At 41.3% G+C, this 25,730-nt stretch overlaps 2 protein-coding genes across 2 annotated transcripts in view; both read right to left on the reverse strand.

Annotated features, from left to right (window-relative positions):
• The window catches only part of LOC145435014 (uncharacterized), a 281,315-nt gene that overhangs the window by 67,635 nt on the left and 187,950 nt on the right, over nt 1-25,730 (reverse strand). The gene's annotated exons all lie outside the window — the stretch shown is intronic.
• Nucleotides 1-25,730, reverse strand: part of LOC145435036 (uncharacterized) — a 131,157-nt gene that overhangs the window by 44,716 nt on the left and 60,711 nt on the right. The window contains exons 3-4 of the mRNA XM_080312317.1: nt 8,995-9,110; nt 7,887-8,070 (exon numbers count right to left, since the gene is read on the reverse strand). Of these exons, the coding sequence (XP_080168443.1) occupies nt 7,887-8,070; nt 8,995-9,110 (300 nt within the window). The remainder of the gene's footprint in view (nt 1-7,886; nt 8,071-8,994; nt 9,111-25,730) is intronic.

Here is a 25,730-nt window from a genome sequence, read left to right on the forward strand (position 1 = left end):
CCCCGCGCCGTCCACAAGTCCGCGACGGATGCTCTGATCCAGGGACTAAATCCCAGCTGGAGGGATGCCAGCCTAGGAAAAAATGTGACAAAAATATTTTATTCAACCTTCGCTTATTTTCCGATTTGAAGCTGTACGATCTATCATCGTAATTATCACGTAGTGTGATTTCTTTTGCACGGCAGCGTTCGTATTTTGCCGGATTTATCGCAACAATTCTAGGCCTGATTTCGCCTCTCTTCATACCTAATACCTATCTAGAATAGGTAATAATCTTCGACGGTAGACGAACCTCGTGTCAGGATACCTGTCAGAGGCAAATATTTGAAAGAGCCATTGAAAATCTCCAACTAGCATGCACTTAAATTAAACACCTTCCTACACTTACAGTAGCCGTCATGGCTCCAAGGCCTATTTTACCAAGTTAATTATTTTATATTTTCACGCCTCCCTATATTCAGAGGCTCCAATTCGGACACGCTCGCGAGCCCCTCTCCCAAGCCTTGGGGTTGCCGCGGGCCGCGGCATTAATAATAGGGATATTAAATATAGTAATTCCAAGTGGCCCCCATTCGACGGGTTTTCATAAACGAGAATCCCACAACCGCCAAAAAAAATCCAAATTACTTATGATAATATTTTACGTTGGACATGAAAAACAAACAGGCATTCCATGAGGATCGCCTTATGCCAACCGTAATTTGTAATATTGAGAGTTATTTTAGGGCGAAATTCGCCAGGATTTCCACAGCAACTTTAGAGCGAACTTCAACCCCTTTTTTTTTTTATTTGAAAGGTACGTGGCCTTTAAATATTTTGTTCAACACTTGAAATGTCCAAATTTCGCCGCGGCCCGTCCGAAACATAGGCATGGGCGCAAGTGGCCCGCGGGCTGTCCCCGAACTTTTACCTTAAGCCGCTTACATCTGTGAGCACAGGGGCTCAGATTCATACCGAAAGGGCCAACACGATTTAGGGCAATCGACATGGCAACCAAAGGAGGTACAGGCCGAGATTTTACAATCGGGAGCATATTTGGTGTGGTGCACCGACAACACGATTTAATGCGCACTACTTCAAGCGCGTAGACAGCCGATCAAGGCTCCACCCTTTTATGACCGCAACTGCGTTAGCATTGCTACATTCGACATGAAATAATTCTAGAGTACTCAACCCGTGCCTTGATCTTGGGCGTATAACCCAGGTGTCAGCCGCAGTCCCGTGCGTAGCTACGTTTCTTTCTTAAGCTTCAACTCTGCTGCGTCGTGTTCGAGCCCAAAAATCGGACTGAATTAGGCTGCGTTGTGCGGCCGATTATATGGGTTTCTGACTCAAAAGACAAACCAAAGCTTCCTCTCTTCAGTAGCCGGAAACTAACCTCGGGCCTAGCCCGCGGCGAGTCATTCTTTCTATACCTTTTATGAGTGATTATTCGTGTTCCGGCTAGTGGCATTTGACCAATTGTTCTTTCGCCACCAAGCTATCCAACATCCTGACGACGTGCCCGATTTGGTCTGTTCTCGGCTTTACTAATGTCCACGAGCTATGACTCGTGCGCAATTTGATGGCCCGCAGTTTCGGTCCTCCTTCTTTCAATTGAAAATCCAGTCGCCATTTTGATTTAGCGACAACACAATAATTTGCAGTGCCCCGCTTGCGGCAATCACCCTTTCCCCGCTCAGGGAAACACTTTACTCTTTCTATTGTCAATCAGGCGACCCAGGTTATTCAGCCTCCCTGCGCAACACGCCCATAATCACGGAAATATTTCAATTCAGATTTCTGAGCGAAACTTAGTCAAAACTCCGAGATCTCAGTACCCTTTCGGTGTCAGGGGCGTACCCTTTACGAATCAAGCCCCGTCGACCCATAATGAGCTGAAGCGTCGACTTTGAGAATCACATTTAGCCCCCTTTTTTATCAAAAGGGACCCCTATCGCTTACCTATTTCTTTAAGCCGCCAGCGGGCGCTGTTGCTTCATTATTCGCGCACAAATTGCCATCGAGTTTTTCATAAATTGGATTATGGTACACAAGTTGAATTACACATGTCTTAGTAATTATTCTTTTTGCGTTACATTTTGGCATGACAAGTTCATGGATCTTTTATCCTACAACTGGGCCTTTCTTGGCGCTATTCTCAGGATATAACTTGCCCAAGCACTGTTCGTAAATCATGTCATTCGAGGTTATTCGCGTTCTCCGCTAACGGCGCACAAGGTTCGCGTCAGAGGCAATGTCGCAATGCTAAGATCAGATTACTTGCATTTGGCCCAGGTTTACGGAACATCCTAGTTTTCATGATGAAGAGTATCGCCTTGCAGTTGACATTTTTTGGTTACTGGAGCAAGGGGTACATTACTTTTGATTTGCCTCGAAGGAATGAACTAACACAATATAGTCCATTATAAAATCATTTCGGCCGTACGGGATTATATCCCGGTTACCTTAGGACGACCGTCCTCGAAGTTTCCAGTCAGGAAGCCGCAGCGGGTTCATGCGAGTTTCATTATTAGGTAACCATATGGCGCAACTCGTTACTGTCGCGACCTTATTTCCCCAGAATTGCAAAACCCGATAATTTGAAATCCGACACGTGATGCCGCCTCTCCCGCAAAAGTCCGCTCAGCTAATCTACTTGAATTCAAACTACTTGAACAAACGCAGGATTCTCGCAACAGCCAACCCCACACCGCATCAACATTTCACAGCATAACCCAAGGCCGTGCACGGCATGGTGTTAATTATAGATCAAGCGTTGGACCGCCTATTTTTCGAGCGCCGCGCAAGCTTCGGATCATCCAACTTAGCGACTACGCTTTCGCTCAGGTGCACGCGAAGTATAGAGGGTACTGCACGAATAGTTTGGCGATTATTGTCTTTTCTTTGTACGGGCGAAATCAGACTACACATATTATTGCGCGTTGTGTCGAATACATGCGACATCATATGCCGATGATTGTTAACACTCGGCGTTGATCACCCGAATTTTAGTGCGAGCTTAGAATCCCGGACCAATGCTGATATTCCCGAGATGAATTTATCATTGATATTCAACGTCTAGTTAGCTCCATATTTTATTTCACCGAATAGTTGCAAAGCTTCGGGGTTTAAAAAGGGTCAAAAATACAACTACAGGTCACATTACTTTGGTATAGATACCGTATCACGTCAGATACATCTTCGCTTGTATTTTTATATCGGCCGCACGAGATACGTAACTAGGTGTTTGCTTCAGATGGATTGTTCTCGAATTTCATGATCAGAAAATGGTAAGTTCACGCGGGTTCTCACTATGCGGCCATCCATATGGTAATCTCGCGGCTGCATCACCAACCAGCAAGCCAGCTAAGCCGACGCACATCAGAACTCAAAGGCCTATTTCGCACACAATTAATCCTTGATAATTCGCAGTACGCGGCTTTGATCATACTAATTTGTACGTCAGCACTTCTGAAGACCAGCTGATATTCATGCAATGGAGTCCACTTCCAAAACGACTGAGAACTTGAAGTTCGCGCACCCAGTCCAAGCGTATTAACCAAACCACGACTCGCACTTCATTGATAAAGACGCCGGCTTTTCCCATTTTTATTAAAATAACGCGGTTCTAGTGGCCATTACTACCCCGCAGGTGGTTAGCAATTTGGGGTCGGTGAGATTGACCGTTGCTTGCCTAGCGATCCAATTTTATGATGTAAGCTAGCCCGGACCCGGTGCGGTACCAGTCAATAATCTGCCCCAGGGCCGTACATGTATTACATGAGCCCGTTCCCTGTAGAAAGGTATATACCGCCCATTCTGTCGTGTACAATACAAGCTTCAGAACATCCAATCTGATGATTACGCCATCGCTCATGTGCGTTCGTAGCACATAGAAAGTACCGCATGGATAATTGGGCGATTATGGTGCCTTCCTTGTACGGTCGAAATCAGACTACCTATTTTCCTGCGTGTTGTGTCAAATTCCAGCGACATCATATGCCAACGATTGCCAGCATACTGCACTGATCACCGGCGTAAATAACACTCCAAATTGGGTTCAATTTTAGGATCACGTACCATTGTTGGTTTTCTTGCCATGAATTTATTAGAATACTTTCTGCAGCAATTCAAAAGGTCATGAATTCCTTGCATTTGCAACGTATCTCCAAGGCTACGCGTAGCTCTCATAGGTCGTGGCTATTTGATACACTCGCATTATAATTATCGTGTAACTCAACGCCTGACCTGTCATCGGCCTAGCAGTGAATATTGGCCGGCTGGGAATTCAACGTCGAGTTAACTTTATGTTTTCTTTCGGCAAATAGTAACAAATTCGCGGAGTTTAAAAGGGTCCAAAAATTCAAGTACAGGTCACATTTCTTCAGTAAATTAACAGTCGGCTGCACGCCTCATATTAACTTTGCTGCAACGAAAGTTTTTCGCATCTCATTCTAATCACCATATGGCATCGATTATGAAATTTGACTCCTTATAATTTCCTGAATTTGCATCGCACGCCAACAAGCTCTAACGGATATTCATTCTATCGGGCCAGGTTTAAAAATGTTGCCGCAGTTCGCTGATTGTATCCGCGGCGTCGAGTTCATATTTCGACTCATTCAAAATGGCCGACGAATTATTCTTCGGTCAATTTATGGTTGTTTCTAGCAATTATCCTTGTTACGCGTACACTACATTAATACCCTCAAGTTCGGATTACTCTACACTACATTTACACCATTTTCTTAACACTTATACGTCAAATCTTATTGGTATTAAATGCACTTGTTCCCCATGAGATCAAATATACTTTCATAAAATTTATGCTTCGTCATATTCATGCATTTTACTCTTCTTTGTCTCATATTCTCTCAAATTACATTCAGTGTTCATCGTGTAACCTAGGGTATTAGTTGCAGCTGAACCAAATTTTCTGTGCGCAGAGACCGTGTCAGCACTGCGCACGTGAGCAGCTTAGACGGAACATTGCACCTCACTCAGCTCTACCGGTAAATCTGGTAACGTGAGCAGAGAGGACAAAAAATTGATAGTAATATATATGCGATTCCCGATTTAACTGACCGATTTTATCATGGATTATCGAAAGTTTTCGCGCTTCGCGCGTCTAGGCGAGAATAGCTGGCTCAGTAAATGGATACCCAATGTAGATGACTAGTATCAGCAAATAGCGGATAGGCGAAGGGGGTCTGGGGGCGAAGCCCACCGGAAGTTTGGTTTATCACCCGATGGGGGGCTAAGACCAACATTTTTTGGGGGGCTGACGAAGTGCTGTTACGGCCCTGGTAACGAATTAATTGTACCTACGGGCACGCCCGAATATGTTTAAATATTAATTACGTGCCCTTTGTCTTCCCATACAACAGCTCACTCAGCGCTACTGGTAAATCTGATTACGTGGGCTGAGAGGATAAAAAGTTTATAGCGAATTATGTATGTAATTACCACCTATTCATTCATGCATTATAGAAAATTTTGGTACCTAGGACGACCAGGCCACGCAAACTTTGCTGACCATCGAAATCACGCTACGGGGTTCTTGGGGGCGAAGCCCTCAGAAGCTTGGTTTATCACGCTATGGGTGCGCAAGGCAATCGTTTTTAGGAGGGTTGACGAAGTGCTGTTACGGCCCTCCCTCTTACTAATTGTCTTTATTACATTCCTTACAATATGCGGTTGTGGGGCGCTGGAGCATGATAATTTTTGAAAGGGGGCGCTGGAGGAAAAAAGGTTAAGAGCCACTGATGTACACGATACCTATAGCGAAGACTCGGTCCACATAATGCCACAATGCTGAAGTACATATCGACGTTTTAAACGTCGCTAAATGTATCAACAGCGGTAATCAAAGGATATAATAATTGCGTAAAATCAATACATTCCGTCGCTTTGCCAACAATTTCGACGAGGACTTACCACGGAATATAAGCTTACGCCTTAACGGTCTTAGCCAGACCGGACGATGTGTTCGGAGTCTGAGTATTGCTACATTAATATTGAGCAGAGTGTACAACGGGTTTCTATACTCACTACCGATACCACAAACAACAACAAGTTATGCAGCAGTGGCAAGCACCTTAATCGCACGGATTTGGTTTTAATGATACTGTAAAGATATGAAGTCAAGATTGACCCCGTACGGCCGTTCGATTTTTTACATCAGAAGACTATATCAATGTCATTGATTGGTTGAATAAGCATCATTCGCTGACTACGTATATCGCTCGTGATGTTGTGTGATTGCGGGTCAAGCTCACAGCAAAGAGTCACTAAATATTCACAAACGGAAGGCTGATTATTCCGAGAAAATTTTTGCAACAAAGCAACTAAAACTTTTAAGGTTGTCGAAGTGCATGGTGCATGCTCGTTAAGCGTTGATTTTTTATGCCAAAGCCAAAGATCTTATAATGGAGTGAAAATTACAATTTACCTAAAGGTTCACAGTGCAGAACCTACCAAGGTTCTGTTGTGAACGCGAACCTCTAAATTTCCGAGGTTCACACACAGAACGCGAACGTGAACCTCACGTTCACACCATCCCTAGTTGGCAGTATAGCATACTTTTCACAGGATACCGGTAGTCAACTGCCCTGCGTGATTTGAAACAATACCGTACCATGCTGAGCAGGCCTGACAGAATTTAGCTCTATACATTGGATTATCATTTTGAGACTTAATACATTTCTACTCAACTCTCACAAATATGGTTAGAACGATCAATAAATGTGAAAGCGAACAGCTACTTCTATCCATCGCATACAGTGTAAGAGCAATAAATGGGATGGGAAACCCTACACAAGAGTGCCCATTAAACATGACAGCCCGCGAACCCATGCTCCTAAACCACTGCGTGCGAAGTTATGCTTATCACACTTAACTGTAAGTCAGCAGCAAGTTTTCCAAACCACACCGAGAAAGACCAATACCCCGCCAAAAAAACGACATGTGCGAAGCACAGCAGCAGTGGAGTGGAGATGAGATGAATGTCTTGAATGTCACGATGGTTTCACACGTGAGTCTTTATTTCGTCATAATCGATATCAGGATGCTCAGTCAGGTGTGATGTATATTACGCAGCGCGCGCACTGTCGTGTTTTGTGATGACTGGACGACCTCGACGTAACGAAAATGACCTTACCGTAGCATAATACTTCTACTTGACAAACTGTAAATAGCGAAAAGTAAGTAAGTAAGTCACTGCATTTTGTGAAGTAGAAGTAGAAGTAGCGAAAGTCAGATCTACTTGAGTAAGTAGTACAAGTAGAGCAAAACTACTTGAGTACTTCGAAAAAGTAGAAGTACTTCGTTACTGACCACCTCTGGCGACAGCAAGTTGAATTTGGGGATTTTGAGAAGGGGGCAGTACGATCCCCTAACCCTGGATACCCCATTGTCTTGACCTCTCGAAGACATGCTTATGCTGTCAAGAGAATAAGTATTCTGGCCGTAATGAAAATTTACTAACCAGTTGCTGCAATATTGATAAATTAAGTGCAAAACTAAAAAAATATCAAATAGCCATATCTTAAACCCAAAATAGCCATATATGACTCACGTGCCACAGGTTCCCAACCAATGCTATAGATAGATCAAGCATCTACCTATGCCACAGATATAAAATATATTAATCAAGTCCAAGAAAGGAATGCAATTGCACAACTTTCTCAGCTCTCTGAGAACATACTGAAATTGAATCAAATAATAGGGAGCAAATATAAATAAAGATGACAATGTAGTTTGTGAAATAAATTTCTCTACGGCAGTCCGCACCACATCGGCCAAACAAAAAATAGAGACGCTACCGAATCAGTGAATCAAATGAAAATAAGATTGGTCAAAGTTTTAATAATAACGTCGCCTGTCTTTAGTCAACAGCAGCCTACCTTTGGTGGAACAGTTGATAGGACTTGGCACGTGCAGTATGTATTTTCTGGCAATTGGATCAGCGACAGTAATAGTGTAATTTGTGATTGGATCCAGTCCGGTAAACTCCAATGTACCATTACGAATTTTCTTCGGAATGCTACCGACCACTGTTCCAGAAAGGGTGATAGAAGCTTGATATGTCTGAATGCAAAATAATACGGTAATGGGTCGTTGGTGACGACAACTTCGGTGGTAAATTAAAGAAAGGCATTACTAATAATCAGTAGGGCAAGTTTTTGTTGCACTAAAATCCTGAGAAAGTTGCACTTAATTTTAACAAAAGTGGCAGTATAAAGTTGCATTTGTAATTCCTATGAAAGAATAGTCGATAGGTCCCGTTGTATATCCCAAAAATTTAAGATTTGCAGGATATCTGCTTGTTTCGTTTCTTTCTTCGCTATTCAATTGATCATGTATACACTTTTATGCTCTTTAGGTTTCAAACCTAACTGACAACATTTCTCTGTCAGCAACTGCGGATCTGTCAAATTCGGTATTTCCCAATTTCAAGGACGGCCTGGCGAGACCGCCCAAAATTACATTTATCGGCACGCAGCAAGAAAATAACGCAATGCGGATATAATTTAGTTGGTCCATGAAAACAGTTGAACACCAAAACCAAAACATCCTAGGTCTGGAAACTTGGCCGAAGAAATTACAGCAAAACCTAGTGCTTGCTACTAGTGCTTGCTACACTGATTTCGACCATTGGCCTCACCGCCAGACCAGTAGGCGCGCCCCAAGCAACTGCTACGTTTGTGCGGAAACGCCTTTGTTCCATCGTTTGATATCCCAAAATTACCAGCGAGGTGAAAGGCAAGAGTCAAAGCTGAACGGTATATGCAAGACCCGAATGTTAGAAGACATTGCGTATTTGAGTAAATCCAGACATATTCTGGCAAAGGTGTAGGAATACAGGCTCTTTCTGTATGATCTCTCCATTCTCCAGGGTTGCAATGACTCGTGTCCGACTCGAGTCGCAATTTGATTTTTACTTACACAAAAGATTAATAATGAGAATAAACATTCACTGTAACAGCAGTTAATCATTGTATAATGACTTGCCGAAAGTAAGGAAGATACAGTGCTGAAGTTGCCGTCTCCATTTACACAAATGAAGATGTCCAGGGAAATGGTGGAATCCGTCGCAATGGAGCACTTGCCATCCGCGCCGACACAAACTGCCAGAAACACAATTTTTGTACGTATAATGCTCATATTAGGAAATTATCTAATGCATAGATTTACGAGTTGTAATACTCTACGTGTCATAGCATAGAGCAGACATGGGCAAAGTGTGGCCCGCGGAGCCATTCTTAGCGGCCCGCGAAAAGTCGCCTGGAATCGAAAACATAAAACCTACTTTTGAATGTTCCTTCCGTGGACTAAAATCATAGGCTGTGTAAACTGAACAGGAAATTCGTTTACTTTAAAGCCTATTCATTAATTCAATATAGCTAATTATGCCGTAAAAATTAAAGAAATCACTCTTTTCAAATAGTTTAATTCATTCAAACTTTCTTTGTTGCCATTGCCACATTACGCATCACACGGTCTGTGCTTCAAATTGTTTCGTGAAACGTTTCCAAATCCCTAATTTGTAAAACAAGTCAATCAGTGCCCGCGATTGCTACGAGTCATCATCACCCATAGAAGATGAACGGGCATGTCAAAAAAGAAAGCCGAAAGCTGAAATTCAAAGAAGGTTTGAAGCATTAAATGTTTGTTTACTGTAGTAAGGGGTAAACCCGTCCTTCACATAGTTAGTGGAGAGCCGGCTGAGCAGGTCGCCGTGTTTAAGGAGTAAAATTTAAGTCCGTCTGATGACAACATACACTCGGTCAAGGGAAGGCGAATTTTAGAAGAACTGCAAGCTTCGCTCAACAACAAAGGCTGTTTCACCAAGCTGCACAGTCCACCGAAGGTAGCGACGAGCTTGTAGTATCCCAAATACATTTAAGTGTCTTGATAGGAAAACGCTGATAGGGGTTTAAAGAGAATTCAAAATGTTCAAAATTGTTTCGAAATATGACGGCAAATAAATATTATTTTTTGGTAAATAGCCGTCACTTTCTCATTCCCTGATATCAACATATCCAGTGAGCAGCATATATATTAACAGTGCATTTCACTTATTTCAATATAGAAATAGAATTATTACGTTGGAGAATACATCTAAAATTTTAGACTCGGCCTGCCAACGTATTTTCTGCTTCTCATTTGGCTCGCGGAGAAAAACAATTGTCCACCCTTGGCATAGAGCATAACCACAAATGCATTGAAAAAGGCAACTTTCGATGTTGGAATACACGCGCTAAGCATTATTATTTAGTGACAATGCAATTCACTCGAACTCAGAGATTTTCCAGGCAAGTAACTGCTGATTATTGGTGCGAACGTAATTGTCGGGGATGCGTATTCCACTAATTACCAATTGTCTGAAATTCGATACTTTTGCACTCGATCGCCAGTGGGCTACTCCTACCGGTCCGTGCGGGTGGCGAGATAGCGTATAGTGGTATAATCCACAGCTGCAACAGTAATGGGTCCTGGGTTCGATTTCAACCGGGGTGGACTCCAGAATTCCTACTTAAGTGTTGGAGGTGTGTCTAGTAATGCTGAGTATGGACCGGAGCTGGATTGAATATCCGGACGGATTTTTTCTTATTTTGGCCGGAGCCAGATCGAAGCCGGGTCAGTATTTTATTGATAAGCATGGCTTTTGTAACTAAATACCTACCAACCACACGCAAATAAAAGCCAAGCCAGTGCGAAAAAATGAGCTATATTTATAACTTCACGAAACCACCGTACCGTATAGGACGGAGCATGGACCGGGCTAGATTTGATATCTGGCCGGACTTTTTCATTTTTGGTCGGAGTCAGATCGGAGTCGGACCAGAGCATTTGTCGATCCGCTCCGCACCAGTATCTAGGCTCCTCCTCGCCATTGCCATCTCATCCGTATAAGCGGTGTCTTATGAAAGCGAATAAGTGGATTCTGCTACAAGCGGGGCATGGTATGGTATGATATGATATGGAACGGAATTTCGGAATGGAATATGGAAAAGTGCAAGTATGGTAAGGAATGGGATTTTCCAAGTATGGTATGGATTTTTTTTCCGTGATGCATTCCATACTTTGGCAATTTTGCCAGAACCGACAACGATCTAACTTTCGGTTAGTAAAATCGATTGCATACGTCAGTATATCGTTCACTGACAGGTCCATGTTAACATTTCCATGTCGACATCTATATGAGGACAAAAATGTTGTGCAACTCTCATAAGAAGCAAAATAATATTAACGATAACACTGATCAACACACATTTTGGTGCCAAGAAAGTTTCAACGGTTTTAGAGTATTTTTAGGTCGCTGAATCCAAAAATGACATCAGTTTATCTTAATTGGCTCGATTTTGTTTTTAAATATTCCATATTTTTGGTTCGAAAAGTGCTAAAAATATTGTGACATATATAAAATGCTGTTTGTGTACTATGGATCTTCGTATACTACGGTTTAAGGGCATTATTATGTCGCTAAAACCGAAAATGACATTCGTCTTTTCGATTAGATCCTAATGTTTGAGATATTTCACATTTTTGTTTGAAAAAGTGCTCAAAATACGCAAATTTTGGCATAGGTAAGTTTCATTTCATATTCTACAACTACGATGAGTTCACATATGTGTCTTCAAGTGTGTGCATACAGTACTGTTTCTATGTCTGAAGCGTTATCGTTGAAGACGCAACGTTAACACAGATTGCCTTCTGTACGCGAGTCCTGTTTCATGTGAAAATCAAGCAAAAATTATAAAATGACTTGATATTAGCGGTAAACAACATATTTTTGTAAATCAAAAACAGGTGCCGTCAAACCCCAAACACTACGACCAATAACGCTGAAAGTTCAGTTAGTAAGCTGTCAAAGCACGTTAATCAATCATCTACCTCCATTTTCAGTAAAAGTCATTCGATGTCTTTACAATAAAAAAGTTCATCTTGTTGGCTAAAATGCTGAAGTAATTCCTTTTCTCTTGTACGGTAAAATGTTATTAAAGCTCCAGTTCAATGGCAGTTTTTGTCTTCAAGTCGGGTACTTTCTCAGAGTGAGGCACATATCGCCGTGAAGATTCTAAATCTGCGTAATTCCAAGTATTCTACACCCGACGATTAAATAAAATAACTAAATAACTAAAAAATATCGATATCTCAAAAAGTAGAGCTAATTCAGAAAAACGGATGTCAGTTTCGAACTCAGCAGCCCAAACATACCTAGAAACCACTAAAATATATTTGGCACTAAAAAAAAAAGTTTTTTTGTTTGCCAGTGTAATTATTCCAATCTGAATATACTAATATTGAATGATATTCGACCTCTGTAGCCGCGTTACAGCTTACATTTCGCTTATCGTTTCAACGATTATTTCGCTTACAGAAACTTCCACTCCGTAAACTACCAAGAGAAGTTTTCGAATCGTAGACTCTGTGAATGTAGCAGTTGCATGAATATTTATATCAGTTGTTGAACTTGGAAGTCATTACATGCGATTTTCTCGGATTATTATCACACAACATCTATTTAACATGAGCATCGTCTGGTTTACTCCAGCAGCTTTTGTCTAAGCTGCTGAACTCTTCGTAACTACACACAGAGCACGTACAGGAACACTGCACTCGAAGATTATATCCTAATCATCAAGGTGACTATTTGTTGACCAAAGGAAGGCACAAAAATTGAAAATTATGACATTTTGAGACATTAATAAACTGAATTTTCGAGTATTTAAAGTAGGTATTGTTGCACATAATGTTAGAATTGTAGTATTCCTACTTTTCTACGTCTTTGGTGGGAACTATCTGTCCTTACGAAGTAACTTGGCAAGCATAGAAAAAATACGTTAATCAGCTTAAAGCAATTTTTTGCTGGCCGCATTGAGGTTCATAGTATAGTGCTGCAGTGATAGTAACACATCTGTGGCGTCTCGCGAACCCACACATAAGTTTTGAACCACAGCGTTACGTCGTCAAGAGATATCAGCGTGGGCTTGTAAACAAACTTCGGACCTACTAAAATATGTCACTGTTTTAGGGGTGTTTTGTTCATCGCGATATGTCAACTAATTTGTTTCATTCGATGGTTTATGATCTACAATTAAGACTATGGGCCATCTACAACAGTAGGCCTATAAAGTAGAACAGGGGCGGGCAACTTCTCCAGTTGGCGGGACGGAAATGGAGAATTGAAGTACTGACGGGCCGGATTCCTGAATCGATATATTAAACGCGTATTTATCCACCTATACAAGGGTTAATCGTATTTAATGTAAATTTTAATTCTGAAGCATAGATATTAGGGATGGTGTGAACCTCTGAAAGGTTCAGGTTCGTGTGAACGCGAACCTTTTTGAAAGGTTCTGTGTGAACACGAACGTGAACCTCGTGACGTCAAGTGACGTCATATTGCTAATTCCAACCCTATCCTTCAATGAAATGATAGCCTTGTACACGATACCTATAGTGACGACTCGGGCAACATAGCGTCACAATGCTGAAGTATATATTGACTAGAGCCCGACCGATTATCGGCTCGCCGATAATATCGAGTCGATATCACGCTTGGAGAGAAATATCGGTATCGGCCATTGAAGGTAAAAAAATATCGGCCATTTTCGTGACGTCACAACATGGTGGCAGGGAGTCAGAGAAGTCGATAGAAGACGTGAGAACGGTAAATTATAAAAATAAATGGCCAAGCTGCATATAGTGCATACTGCATACAGGGCAGTAGGCGTGCCTATCTGAAAAATATTATAGATAACTAACCACCGTTATGCCCCACTGACTTCGGGGGAATCCCCCTGCAGTAATCGATCACCAACGACAGAGAGCAGCTGGATGGATAGTTGTCTGCAGAAGATTTCAATCAGTAAGAGAAATGAGAACTTCAATCATGCTGGACTGACCCTCGTAATGACAGAGAAAAGCGTCGCGTCGAAACATATCTCGGTTCGGTACCAACAGAGCTAATTATTCCAGTAATGTATGAAGTCGTCTGACTGAGGCCTGCGGGGCCACCATGATAGGAAATATGCAAGCATGAGGGCAAGAAAATCAAGCAAACGTGGAGTAAAGCCAATAATTGATACCAATATTTTTGATGCCATGATGACATTGGCCAATTCTGACACAAGAGCGTAAAATGTTGATTGTTGAAATGCTGGTCATGGTCAAGGCCCAGGGGGCCGGATGGAGCAGTTGCAGACTTGGACAATTTGAGTTGTTTTGCACATTCTCTTCAGCTATTTGTTAATGATTTGCTGAAGGCTCCAGGTGCATTGCCAGAAGAATATCAATATTAATATCAATATATGGTGAAACCATTGAAGGAAAGATCCCCTGCTTGGGGCGGTGGAACCGTAAGGAAGAAAGATATCCAATTCTTGCTGTGCCACTAACTATGGTACCAAGTGAAAGACTGCTCAATGTGTTTAGTACTATATACATCATCTATGGAAGACCACAGAAGTTCACTCCGAGAAATTGTGCTTCGTGAACTGTAATCTGCAATTGCTGGATTGGTGCTTTTGATATATTTTTATAGTTCCTGGATCATTTATTTCATGTTCAAGCATATCAATGGCTGTAAAGTTGTTGAAAGAAATACTCTGATGTGTTAAATATGGACCTTGAGGTAGATTCCATATCTTTTGAATATCGGCTGAATATATCGGTGTTATCGGTGGAGGTACTGGATATCGGTCTTATCGGTATCGGCTCAGAAATCCAATATCGGTCGGGCTCTAATATTGACGTTTTAAACGTCGCCAAATATATCAACTGGGGCAATTAAATGATATAATAATCCCATAAAATCAATATCGTCCGCCTTTGCCAACAATTTCGCCGAGGACTTACCAGGGAATATAAGGAAAGGTAGGTGTATTTTTGTCTTTGATGTTTTTGCAGCATATACACCGAATCATGATATACATACACACGATCTGCGCATATGCATACCATGATTACATTATGTGCATATGCCGCCGGGCAAGGAAGATGCAGATCAAATCAGACTTAAATCACCATTTTCGTATGATAGACCGGAAAATGTATTCGGCATCCGAGTATTGCTACATTGATTTTGATCATGGTGTGAACCGGGTATCTATGCTTGCTACTGATATTACCCCATTAACAAGATATACAGCAGTTGGTTTGTGGTACAGAACTTGAAGATAGCTTTCAATACAACATCCATTGTAGTAAAATATTTATTCAACTCGAAGACTTTTCGGGTGCCTCTTTTCAAGAGTTAACGGCACTCTAAAGGGATTTAAACCAGTGGTTCCCAAACTTTTTCGGGTTGAGAGCCAAATTTAGAATTTCAGAGTACGGTCGGGGCCGCACGAATACTACGGCTATGAAACGAACCCAAACAGTTATCATGGCTATTTCGGAGTAGTTTTATTGCCCTGGCGAGATTTCAAAACTGTACACTGTTTACCGCTACTTAACAGCTGCGTTGGGTGTCCGTTGAGTGAATCAGCTTTTCACGCCTAAACGCGCGAAGAGCGAGAAATTTCTTTGGTTTCATGACTGAATCGGTCAATATGATCGGGAGTTGCATGTATTGCTATCAATTTTCATCCTGTCTCTGTTCACGTATTCTGATTTACCGGTAGAGCTGAGTGAGGTGAGTTTGAAAAGGTATGGGCCCCTCAATAGTAATTAAACATCTTCGGGGGTATACCCGTTGGCTGGAACGTAACAGCTGCACTTCGTCAGGACCCCGGGCTCCCATAGGGTGATAAACTGCCCCCGCATCACGTTCGCTTTTGCCACGAAATTAAAGTTGTACTGTTTAGTGAGACAGCGGGACGCGCGAATATTTCGCTAATTCATGATAAAATCGGTGAATAAGATCGGGAATTGCATGGTTGTCCTCTTTGCCCACGTAATCAGATTTACCGGTAGAGCTGAGTGAGAGGTGTCTTTGAAACTGCGGACCCCCTAAAATTAAACATCTTCGGGCGGGCGGACCCCTAGGTATGACTTTTTTACATGATGTTATTTCGTGACCTCCTGTCTGCTATATCAAAATATGTAGAATTGCCTAAACCTACTAAACTGACAGATCACACGATTTCAGATTGGTATTTCTTCACTGGCATATAATTTTCTTTCCTGCGGGATGGTATTTGTCTTATGAGGTTCAGATTGCCAAGACAAGAATATTCGGTGCCAGTCATTTAGGAGCCTATGTGGACAATTAAACCTATATGTATTTAGTATATATAACGAAGTTTTTGGTATTTCGAAGTTTTAGGTCAGCATAAAAGCAATCCTTTACGGCCAGGCCTTTCTCGCTGCCAATCGTTCTGACACACTTCTTGGAGTCACATGTTACATGGCCTAAAACTTTATATGTCTTGGTGCGTTGTGGTGCGGCCATGGCCAACGCTGATATGCCCATTTCTATAAATCTTGCGTATTTTTCCTTGGGGAAGAGTACCCAGTAATCAAGATGTGTGACGAATTGCATAAATTTTCAAAAAATACGCTATAATTTATGCTAATTCATGAAATAATTTTGGGCCCCCTTCGAGATCAGACCCCCTCAATTGGGGGGTTTGGGGGCCCTGACTATAGGACTACCAATTATGCTGCTTTTAGGCGGCTAAGCAGTATTCATCTCGGCGTATTCAACCGTGAGTCACGTGTTGCACATCTGGTTATCATAGGGTTACGATACGACATCTTTTAAGATGGTTTGTCCTCTTTTTTGATTTTTTTAAAAGTGTCCTCGGAGGACCCACAAATGTTTTCTTTTTTAAGATTTTGTCTTCTTTTTAGAGAATTCTGGTTACAATTAGGGCCAAATTCGACTGATATACATTAAGTCAGCACTGTAGGAACGCTACGGCGGCTATTTCGGGAGCTGGACCGGAAGTTGACCTTTTTTCAGTCAACCACCTGTTAATGTGAAAGAAAAACTGTATTTTCCAGGAGTTGAGCTTCTTCTTCTTATTTAGTCAAGCGACCACGAAGTGGGAAAAATTTACCATTTTTTCAGGATTTTCCTCCGCTTTTATCAATACCTATTTATATCGATAGCTACTGCTCGTTCAACTGGAAAGTTAGGGCACATTGCATTGCAACAGCAGTGACGTAACGTTAGCAGTCTATACTCACAACTTTCCTGGAATTCTATAATTAAAAGCTACAGAGGCCAAGCAAAGCAAGAGTATTTTAAAAATATAAATTTTAATTTTTGTCATAAATCGATTTCCTAATATATTTTGGGGGCCGCAAGAAGGCTATCTGGGGGCCGCATGCGGCCCTCGGGGCCGCACTTGGGAATCACTGATTTAAACAGAATGAAAAGCAAAACCAAAAAGGCGAAGTATGACGCAACAATCAGAAATTACATACCATGAAGTCCGCAATGTAACGATGGCAACAATAACAAACTTGAAGAGTACGATACTAGTAACATAGCATTTTGAAACCAAACAATAACAAACACGAATTAGAACGCACTAATGGGAAAATTGTAAGTTATACAGAAAATCTTTTTGTCTACATAAAATAGGCTTGGTCAATTGGATGATTGTTGATTCTAGGACTTTCAAATGAAACAAGGATCTGCCTCGCGCAATGACTGTAAACATTTGGTCATTATAGTTTTGAGCACAAGAAGGGTTCTCACTTAAATGTTGGCCAATTGCCGAAGCGTATGCTTGGTAATCGTCGTAACAGTCGGTTTTGGCGGCTGATTTGCATTGTCGTGCGAACTCCGTACGGTCATTTGCGCAAGTTTTTGAGCGAATCAATTTGGGAATGTGTTGCGTTATCCGTTCAAACAATCTTTGTGATGTACGTCCCACATACCTACTATCACAGTGGCACTTAAATTCGTAGACGACGTTACTTGCATTTAAAGCAGGAAGTACATCCTTTCGGAAGTTTGGCAGAAGTGGTTTGGTTGTATACACCACATGCGCATTTACACTATAATAACAACGGTGCACGGCCGATTTGATCAACTTTTCAAACACTCCAGAATTCCTACTTAAGTGTTGGAGGTGTGTCTAGTAATGCTGAGTATGGACCGGAGCTGGATTGAATATCCGGACGGATTTTTTCTTATTTTGGCCGGAGCCAGATCGAAGCCGGGTCAGTATTTTATTGATAAGCATGGCTTTTGTAACTAAATACCTACCAACCACACGCAAATAAAAGCCAAGCCAGTGCGAAAAAATGAGCTATATTTATAACTTCACGAAACCACCGTACCGTATAGGACGCAGCATGGACCGGGCTAGATTTGATATCTGGCCGGACTTTTTCATTTTTGGTCGGAGTCAGATCGGAGTCGGACCAGAGCATTTGTCGATCCGCTCCGCACCAGTATCTAGGCTCCTCCTCGCCATTGCCATCTCATCCGTATAAGCGGTGTCTTATGAAAGCGAATAAGTGGATTCTGCTACAAGCGGGGCATGGTATGGTATGATATGATATGGAACGGAATTTCGGAATGGAATATGGAAAAGTGCAAGTATGGTAAGGAATGGGATTTTCCAAGTATGGTATGGATTTTTTTTCCGTGATGCATTCCATACTTTGGCAATTTTGCCAGAACCGACAACGATCTAACTTTCGGTTAGTAAAATCGATTGCATACGTCAGTATATCGTTCACTGACAGGTCCATGTTAACATTTCCATGTCGACATCTATATGAGGACAAAAATGTTGTGCAACTCTCATAAGAAGCAAAATAATATTAACGATAACACTGATCAACACACATTTTGGTGCCAAGAAAGTTTCAACGGTTTTAGAGTATTTTTAGGTCGCTGAATCCAAAAATGACATCAGTTTATCTTAATTGGCTCGATTTTGTTTTTAAATATTCCATATTTTTGGTTCGAAAAGTGCTAAAAATATTGTGACATATATAAAATGCTGTTTGTGTACTATGGATCTTCGTATACTACGGTTTAAGGGCATTATTATGTCGCTGAATCCGAAAATGACATTCGTCTTTTCGATTAGATCCTAATGTTTGAGATATTTCACATTTTTGTTTGAAAAAGTGCTCAAAATACGCAAATTTTGGCATAGGTAAGTTTCATTTCATATTCTACAACTACGATGAGTTCACATATGTGTCTTCAAGTGTGTGCATACAGTATTGTTTCTATGTCTGAAGCGTTATCGTTGAAGACGCAACGTTAACACAGATTGCCTTCTGTACGCGAGTCCTGTTTCATGTGAAAATCAAGCAAAAATTATAAAATGACTTGATATTAGCGGTAAACAACATATTTTTGTAAATCAAAAACAGGTGCCGTCAAACCCCAAACACTACGACCAATAACGCTGAAAGTTCAGTTAGTAAGCTGTCAAAGCACGTTAATCAATCATCTACCTCCATTTTCAGTAAAAGTCATTCGATGTCTTTACAATAAAAAAGTTCATCTTGTTGGCTAAAATGCTGAAGTAATTCCTTTTCTCTTGTACGGTAAAATGTTATTAAAGCTCCAGTTCAATGGCAGTTTTTGTCTTCAAGTCGGGTACTTTCTCAGAGTGAGGCACATATCGCCGTGAAGATTCTAAATCTGCGTAATTCCAAGTATTCTACACCCGACGATTAAATAAAATAACTAAATAACTAAAAAATATCGATATCTCAAAAAGTAGAGCTAATTCAGAAAAACGGATGTCAGTTTCGAACTCAGCAGCCCAAACATACCTAGAAACCACTAAAATATATTTGGCACTAAAAAAAAAAGTTTTTTTGTTTGCCAGTGTAATTATTCCAATCTGAATATACTAATATTGAATGATATTCGACCTCTGTAGCCGCGTTACAGCTTACATTTCGCTTATCGTTTCAACGATTATTTCGCTTACAGAAACTTCCACTCCGTAAACTACCAAGAGAAGTTTTCGAATCGTAGACTCTGTGAATGTAGCAGTTGCATGAATATTTATATCAGTTGTTGAACTTGGAAGTCATTACATGCGATTTTCTCGGATTATTATCACACAACATCTATTTAACATGAGCATCGTCTGGTTTACTCCAGCAGCTTTTGTCTAAGCTGCTGAACTCTTCGTAACTACACACAGAGCACGTACAGGAACACTGCACTCGAAGATTATATCCTAATCATCAAGGTGACTATTTGTTGACCAAAGGAAGGCACAAAAATTGAAAATTATGACATTTTGAGACATTAATAAACTGAATTTTCGAGTATTTAAAGTAGGTATTGTTGCACATAATGTTAGAATTGTAGTATTCCTACTTTTCTACGTCTTTGGTGGGAACTATCTGTCCTTACGAAGTAACTTGGCAAGCATAGAAAAAATACGTTAATCAGCTTAAAGCAATTTTTTGCTGGCCGCATTGAGGTTCATAGTATAGTGCTGCAGTGATAGTAACACATCTGTGGCGTCTCGCGAACCCACACATAAGTTTTGAACCACAGCGTTACGTCGTCAAGAGATATCAGCGTGGGCTTGTAAACAAACTTCGGACCTACTAAAATATGTCACTGTTTTAGGGGTGTTTTGTTCATCGCGATATGTCAACTAATTTGTTTCATTCGATGGTTTATGATCTACAATTAAGACTATGGGCCATCTACAACAGTAGGCCTATAAAGTAGAACAGGGGCGGGCAACTTCTCCAGTTGGCGGGACGGAAATGGAGAATTGAAGTACTGACGGGCCGGATTCCTGAATCGATATATTAAACGCGTATTTATCCACCTATACAAGGGTTAATCGTATTTAATGTAAATTTTAATTCTGAAGCATAGATATTAGGGATGGTGTGAACCTCTGAAAGGTTCAGGTTCGTGTGAACGCGAACCTTTTTGAAAGGTTCTGTGTGAACACGAACGTGAACCTCGTGACGTCAAGTGACGTCATATTGCTAATTCCAACCCTATCCTTCAATGAAATGATAGCCTTGTACACGATACCTATAGTGACGACTCGGGCAACATAGCGTCACAATGCTGAAGTATATATTGACTAGAGCCCGACCGATTATCGGCTCGCCGATAATATCGAGTCGATATCACGCTTGGAGAGAAATATCGGTATCGGCCATTGAAGGTAAAAAAATATCGGCCATTTTCGTGACGTCACAACATGGTGGCAGGGAGTCAGAGAAGTCGATAGAAGACGTGAGAACGGTAAATTATAAAAATAAATGGCCAAGCTGCATATAGTGCATACTGCATACAGGGCAGTAGGCGTGCCTATCTGAAAAATATTATAGATAACTAACCACCGTTATGCCCCACTGACTTCGGGGGAATCCCCCTGCAGTAATCGATCACCAACGACAGAGAGCAGCTGGATGGATAGTTGTCTGCAGAAGATTTCAATCAGTAAGAGAAATGAGAACTTCAATCATGCTGGACTGACCCTCGTAATGACAGAGAAAAGCGTCGCGTCGAAACATATCTCGGTTCGGTACCAACAGAGCTAATTATTCCAGTAATGTATGAAGTCGTCTGACTGAGGCCTGCGGGGCCACCATGATAGGAAATATGCAAGCATGAGGGCAAGAAAATCAAGCAAACGTGGAGTAAAGCCAATAATTGATACCAATATTTTTGATGCCATGATGACATTGGCCAATTCTGACACAAGAGCGTAAAATGTTGATTGTTGAAATGCTGGTCATGGTCAAGGCCCAGGGGGCCGGATGGAGCAGTTGCAGACTTGGACAATTTGAGTTGTTTTGCACATTCTCTTCAGCTATTTGTTAATGATTTGCTGAAGGCTCCAGGTGCATTGCCAGAAGAATATCAATATTAATATCAATATATGGTGAAACCATTGAAGGAAAGATCCCCTGCTTGGGGCGGTGGAACCGTAAGGAAGAAAGATATCCAATTCTTGCTGTGCCACTAACTATGGTACCAAGTGAAAGACTGCTCAATGTGTTTAGTACTATATACATCATCTATGGAAGACCACAGAAGTTCACTCCGAGAAATTGTGCTTCGTGAACTGTAATCTGCAATTGCTGGATTGGTGCTTTTGATATATTTTTATAGTTCCTGGATCATTTATTTCATGTTCAAGCATATCAATGGCTGTAAAGTTGTTGAAAGAAATACTCTGATGTGTTAAATATGGACCTTGAGGTAGATTCCATATCTTTTGAATATCGGCTGAATATATCGGTGTTATCGGTGGAGGTACTGGATATCGGTCTTATCGGTATCGGCTCAGAAATCCAATATCGGTCGGGCTCTAATATTGACGTTTTAAACGTCGCCAAATATATCAACTGGGGCAATTAAATGATATAATAATCCCATAAAATCAATATCGTCCGCCTTTGCCAACAATTTCGCCGAGGACTTACCAGGGAATATAAGGAAAGGTAGGTGTATTTTTGTCTTTGATGTTTTTGCAGCATATACACCGAATCATGATATACATACACACGATCTGCGCATATGCATACCATGATTACATTATGTGCATATGCCGCCGGGCAAGGAAGATGCAGATCAAATCAGACTTAAATCACCATTTTCGTATGATAGACCGGAAAATGTATTCGGCATCCGAGTATTGCTACATTGATTTTGATCATGGTGTGAACCGGGTATCTATGCTTGCTACTGATATTACCCCATTAACAAGATATACAGCAGTTGGTTTGTGGTACAGAACTTGAAGATAGCTTTCAATACAACATCCATTGTAGTAAAATATTTATTCAACTCGAAGACTTTTCGGGTGCCTCTTTTCAAGAGTTAACGGCACTCTAAAGGGATTTAAACCAGTGGTTCCCAAACTTTTTCGGGTTGAGAGCCAAATTTAGAATTTCAGAGTACGGTCGGGGCCGCACGAATACTACGGCTATGAAACGAACCCAAACAGTTATCATGGCTATTTCGGAGTAGTTTTATTGCCCTGGCGAGATTTCAAAACTGTACACTGTTTACCGCTACTTAACAGCTGCATTGGGTGTCCGTTGAGTGAATCAGCTTTTCACGCCTAAACGCGCGAAGAGCGAGAAATTTCTTTGGTTTCATGACTGAATCGGTCAATATGATCGGGAGTTGCATGTATTGCTATCAATTTTCATCCTGTCTCTGTTCACGTATTCTGATTTACCGGTAGAGCTGAGTGAGGTGAGTTTGAAAAGGTATGGGCCCCTCAATAGTAATTAAACATCTTCGGGGGTATACCCGTTGGCTGGAACGTAACAGCTGCACTTCGTCAGGACCCCGGGCTCCCATAGGGTGATAAACTGCCCCCGCATCACGTTCGCTTTTGCCACGAAATTAAAGTTGTACTGTTTAGTGAGACAGCGGGACGCGCGAATATTTCGCTAATTCATGATAAAATCGGTGAATAAGATCGGGAATTGCATGGTTGTCCTCTTTGCCCACGTAATCAGATTTACCGGTAGAGCTGAGTGAGAGGTGTCTTTGAAACTGCGGACCCCCTAAAATTAAACATCTTCGGGCGGGCGGACCCCTAGGTATGACTTTTTTACATGATGTTATTTCGTGACCTCCTGTCTGCTATATCAAAATATGTAGAATTGCCTAAACCTACTAAACTGACAGATCACACGATTTCAGATTGGTATTTCTTCACTGGCATATAATTTTCTTTCCTGCGGGATGGTATTTGTCTTATGAGGTTCAGATTGCCAAGACAAGAATATTCGGTGCCAGTCATTTAGGAGCCTATGTGGACAATTAAACCTATATGTATTTAGTATATATAACGAAGTTTTTGGTATTTCGAAGTTTTAGGTCAGCATAAAAGCAATCCTTTACGGCCAGGCCTTTCTCGCTGCCAATCGTTCTGACACACTTCTTGGAGTCACATGTTACATGGCCTAAAACTTTATATGTCTTGGTGCGTTGTGGTGCGGCCATGGCCAACGCTGATATGCCCATTTCTATAAATCTTGCGTATTTTTCCTTGGGGAAGAGTACCCAGTAATCAAGATGTGTGACGAATTGCATAAATTTTCAAAAAATACGCTATAATTTATGCTAATTCATGAAATAATTTTGGGCCCCCTTCGAGATCAGACCCCCTCAATTGGGGGGTTTGGGGGCCCTGACTATAGGACTACCAATTATGCTGCTTTTAGGCGGCTAAGCAGTATTCATCTCGGCGTATTCAACCGTGAGTCACGTGTTGCACATCTGGTTATCATAGGGTTACGATACGACATCTTTTAAGATGGTTTGTCCTCTTTTTTGATTTTTTTAAAAGTGTCCTCGGAGGACCCACAAATGTTTTCTTTTTTAAGATTTTGTCTTCTTTTTAGAGAATTCTGGTTACAATTAGGGCCAAATTCGACTGATATACATTAAGTCAGCACTGTAGGAACGCTACGGCGGCTATTTCGGGAGCTGGACCGGAAGTTGACCTTTTTTCAGTCAACCACCTGTTAATGTGAAAGAAAAACTGTATTTTCCAGGAGTTGAGCTTCTTCTTCTTATTTAGTCAAGCGACCACGAAGTGGGAAAAATTTACCATTTTTTCAGGATTTTCCTCCGCTTTTATCAATACCTATTTATATCGATAGCTACTGCTCGTTCAACTGGAAAGTTAGGGCACATTGCATTGCAACAGCAGTGACGTAACGTTAGCAGTCTATACTCACAACTTTCCTGGAATTCTATAATTAAAAGCTACAGAGGCCAAGCAAAGCAAGAGTATTTTAAAAATATAAATTTTAATTTTTGTCATAAATCGATTTCCTAATATATTTTGGGGGCCGCAAGAAGGCTATCTGGGGGCCGCATGCGGCCCTCGGGGCCGCACTTGGGAATCACTGATTTAAACAGAATGAAAAGCAAAACCAAAAAGGCGAAGTATGACGCAACAATCAGAAATTACATACCATGAAGTCCGCAATGTAACGATGGCAACAATAACAAACTTGAAGAGTACGATACTAGTAACATAGCATTTTGAAACCAAACAATAACAAACACGAATTAGAACGCACTAATGGGAAAATTGTAAGTTATACAGAAAATCTTTTTGTCTACATAAAATAGGCTTGGTCAATTGGATGATTGTTGATTCTAGGACTTTCAAATGAAACAAGGATCTGCCTCGCGCAATGACTGTAAACATTTGGTCATTATAGTTTTGAGCACAAGAAGGGTTCTCACTTAAATGTTGGCCAATTGCCGAAGCGTATGCTTGGTAATCGTCGTAACAGTCGGTTTTGGCGGCTGATTTGCATTGTCGTGCGAACTCCGTACGGTCATTTGCGCAAGTTTTTGAGCGAATCAATTTGGGAATGTGTTGCGTTATCCGTTCAAACAATCTTTGTGATGTACGTCCCACATACCTACTATCACAGTGGCACTTAAATTCGTAGACGACGTTACTTGCATTTAAAGCAGGAAGTACATCCTTTCGGAAGTTTGGCAGAAGTGGTTTGGTTGTATACACCACATGCGCATTTACACTATAATAACAACGGTGCACGGCCGATTTGATCAACTTTTCAAACCGATTCGACACATTGCCTAGCCAAGGTAGATGTAAAAATGCCGGGCATTTTTCCGGTCCATAATTGGGAGGTTAATCCGAACGTTTTAACACTCTTGCGAAGGAGCATTTCAATATATGCTCAGGATAGCCATTTTTTGATAGGATAGAATGGATCTCATCCAATTCACGTGGCAATTTTTCTGGCGAACAGATACGCAAGGCCCGATAAACCAGAGATGATATTAGGTTGAGTTTTCGCCGCTTCGGGCAGAAAGA

Source organism: Botryllus schlosseri, chromosome 3 (assembly GCF_051294905.1).
Source record: "Botryllus schlosseri isolate E-star chromosome 3, Bs_hap1, whole genome shotgun sequence".
Lineage (NCBI taxonomy): Eukaryota > Metazoa > Chordata > Ascidiacea > Stolidobranchia > Styelidae > Botryllus > Botryllus schlosseri.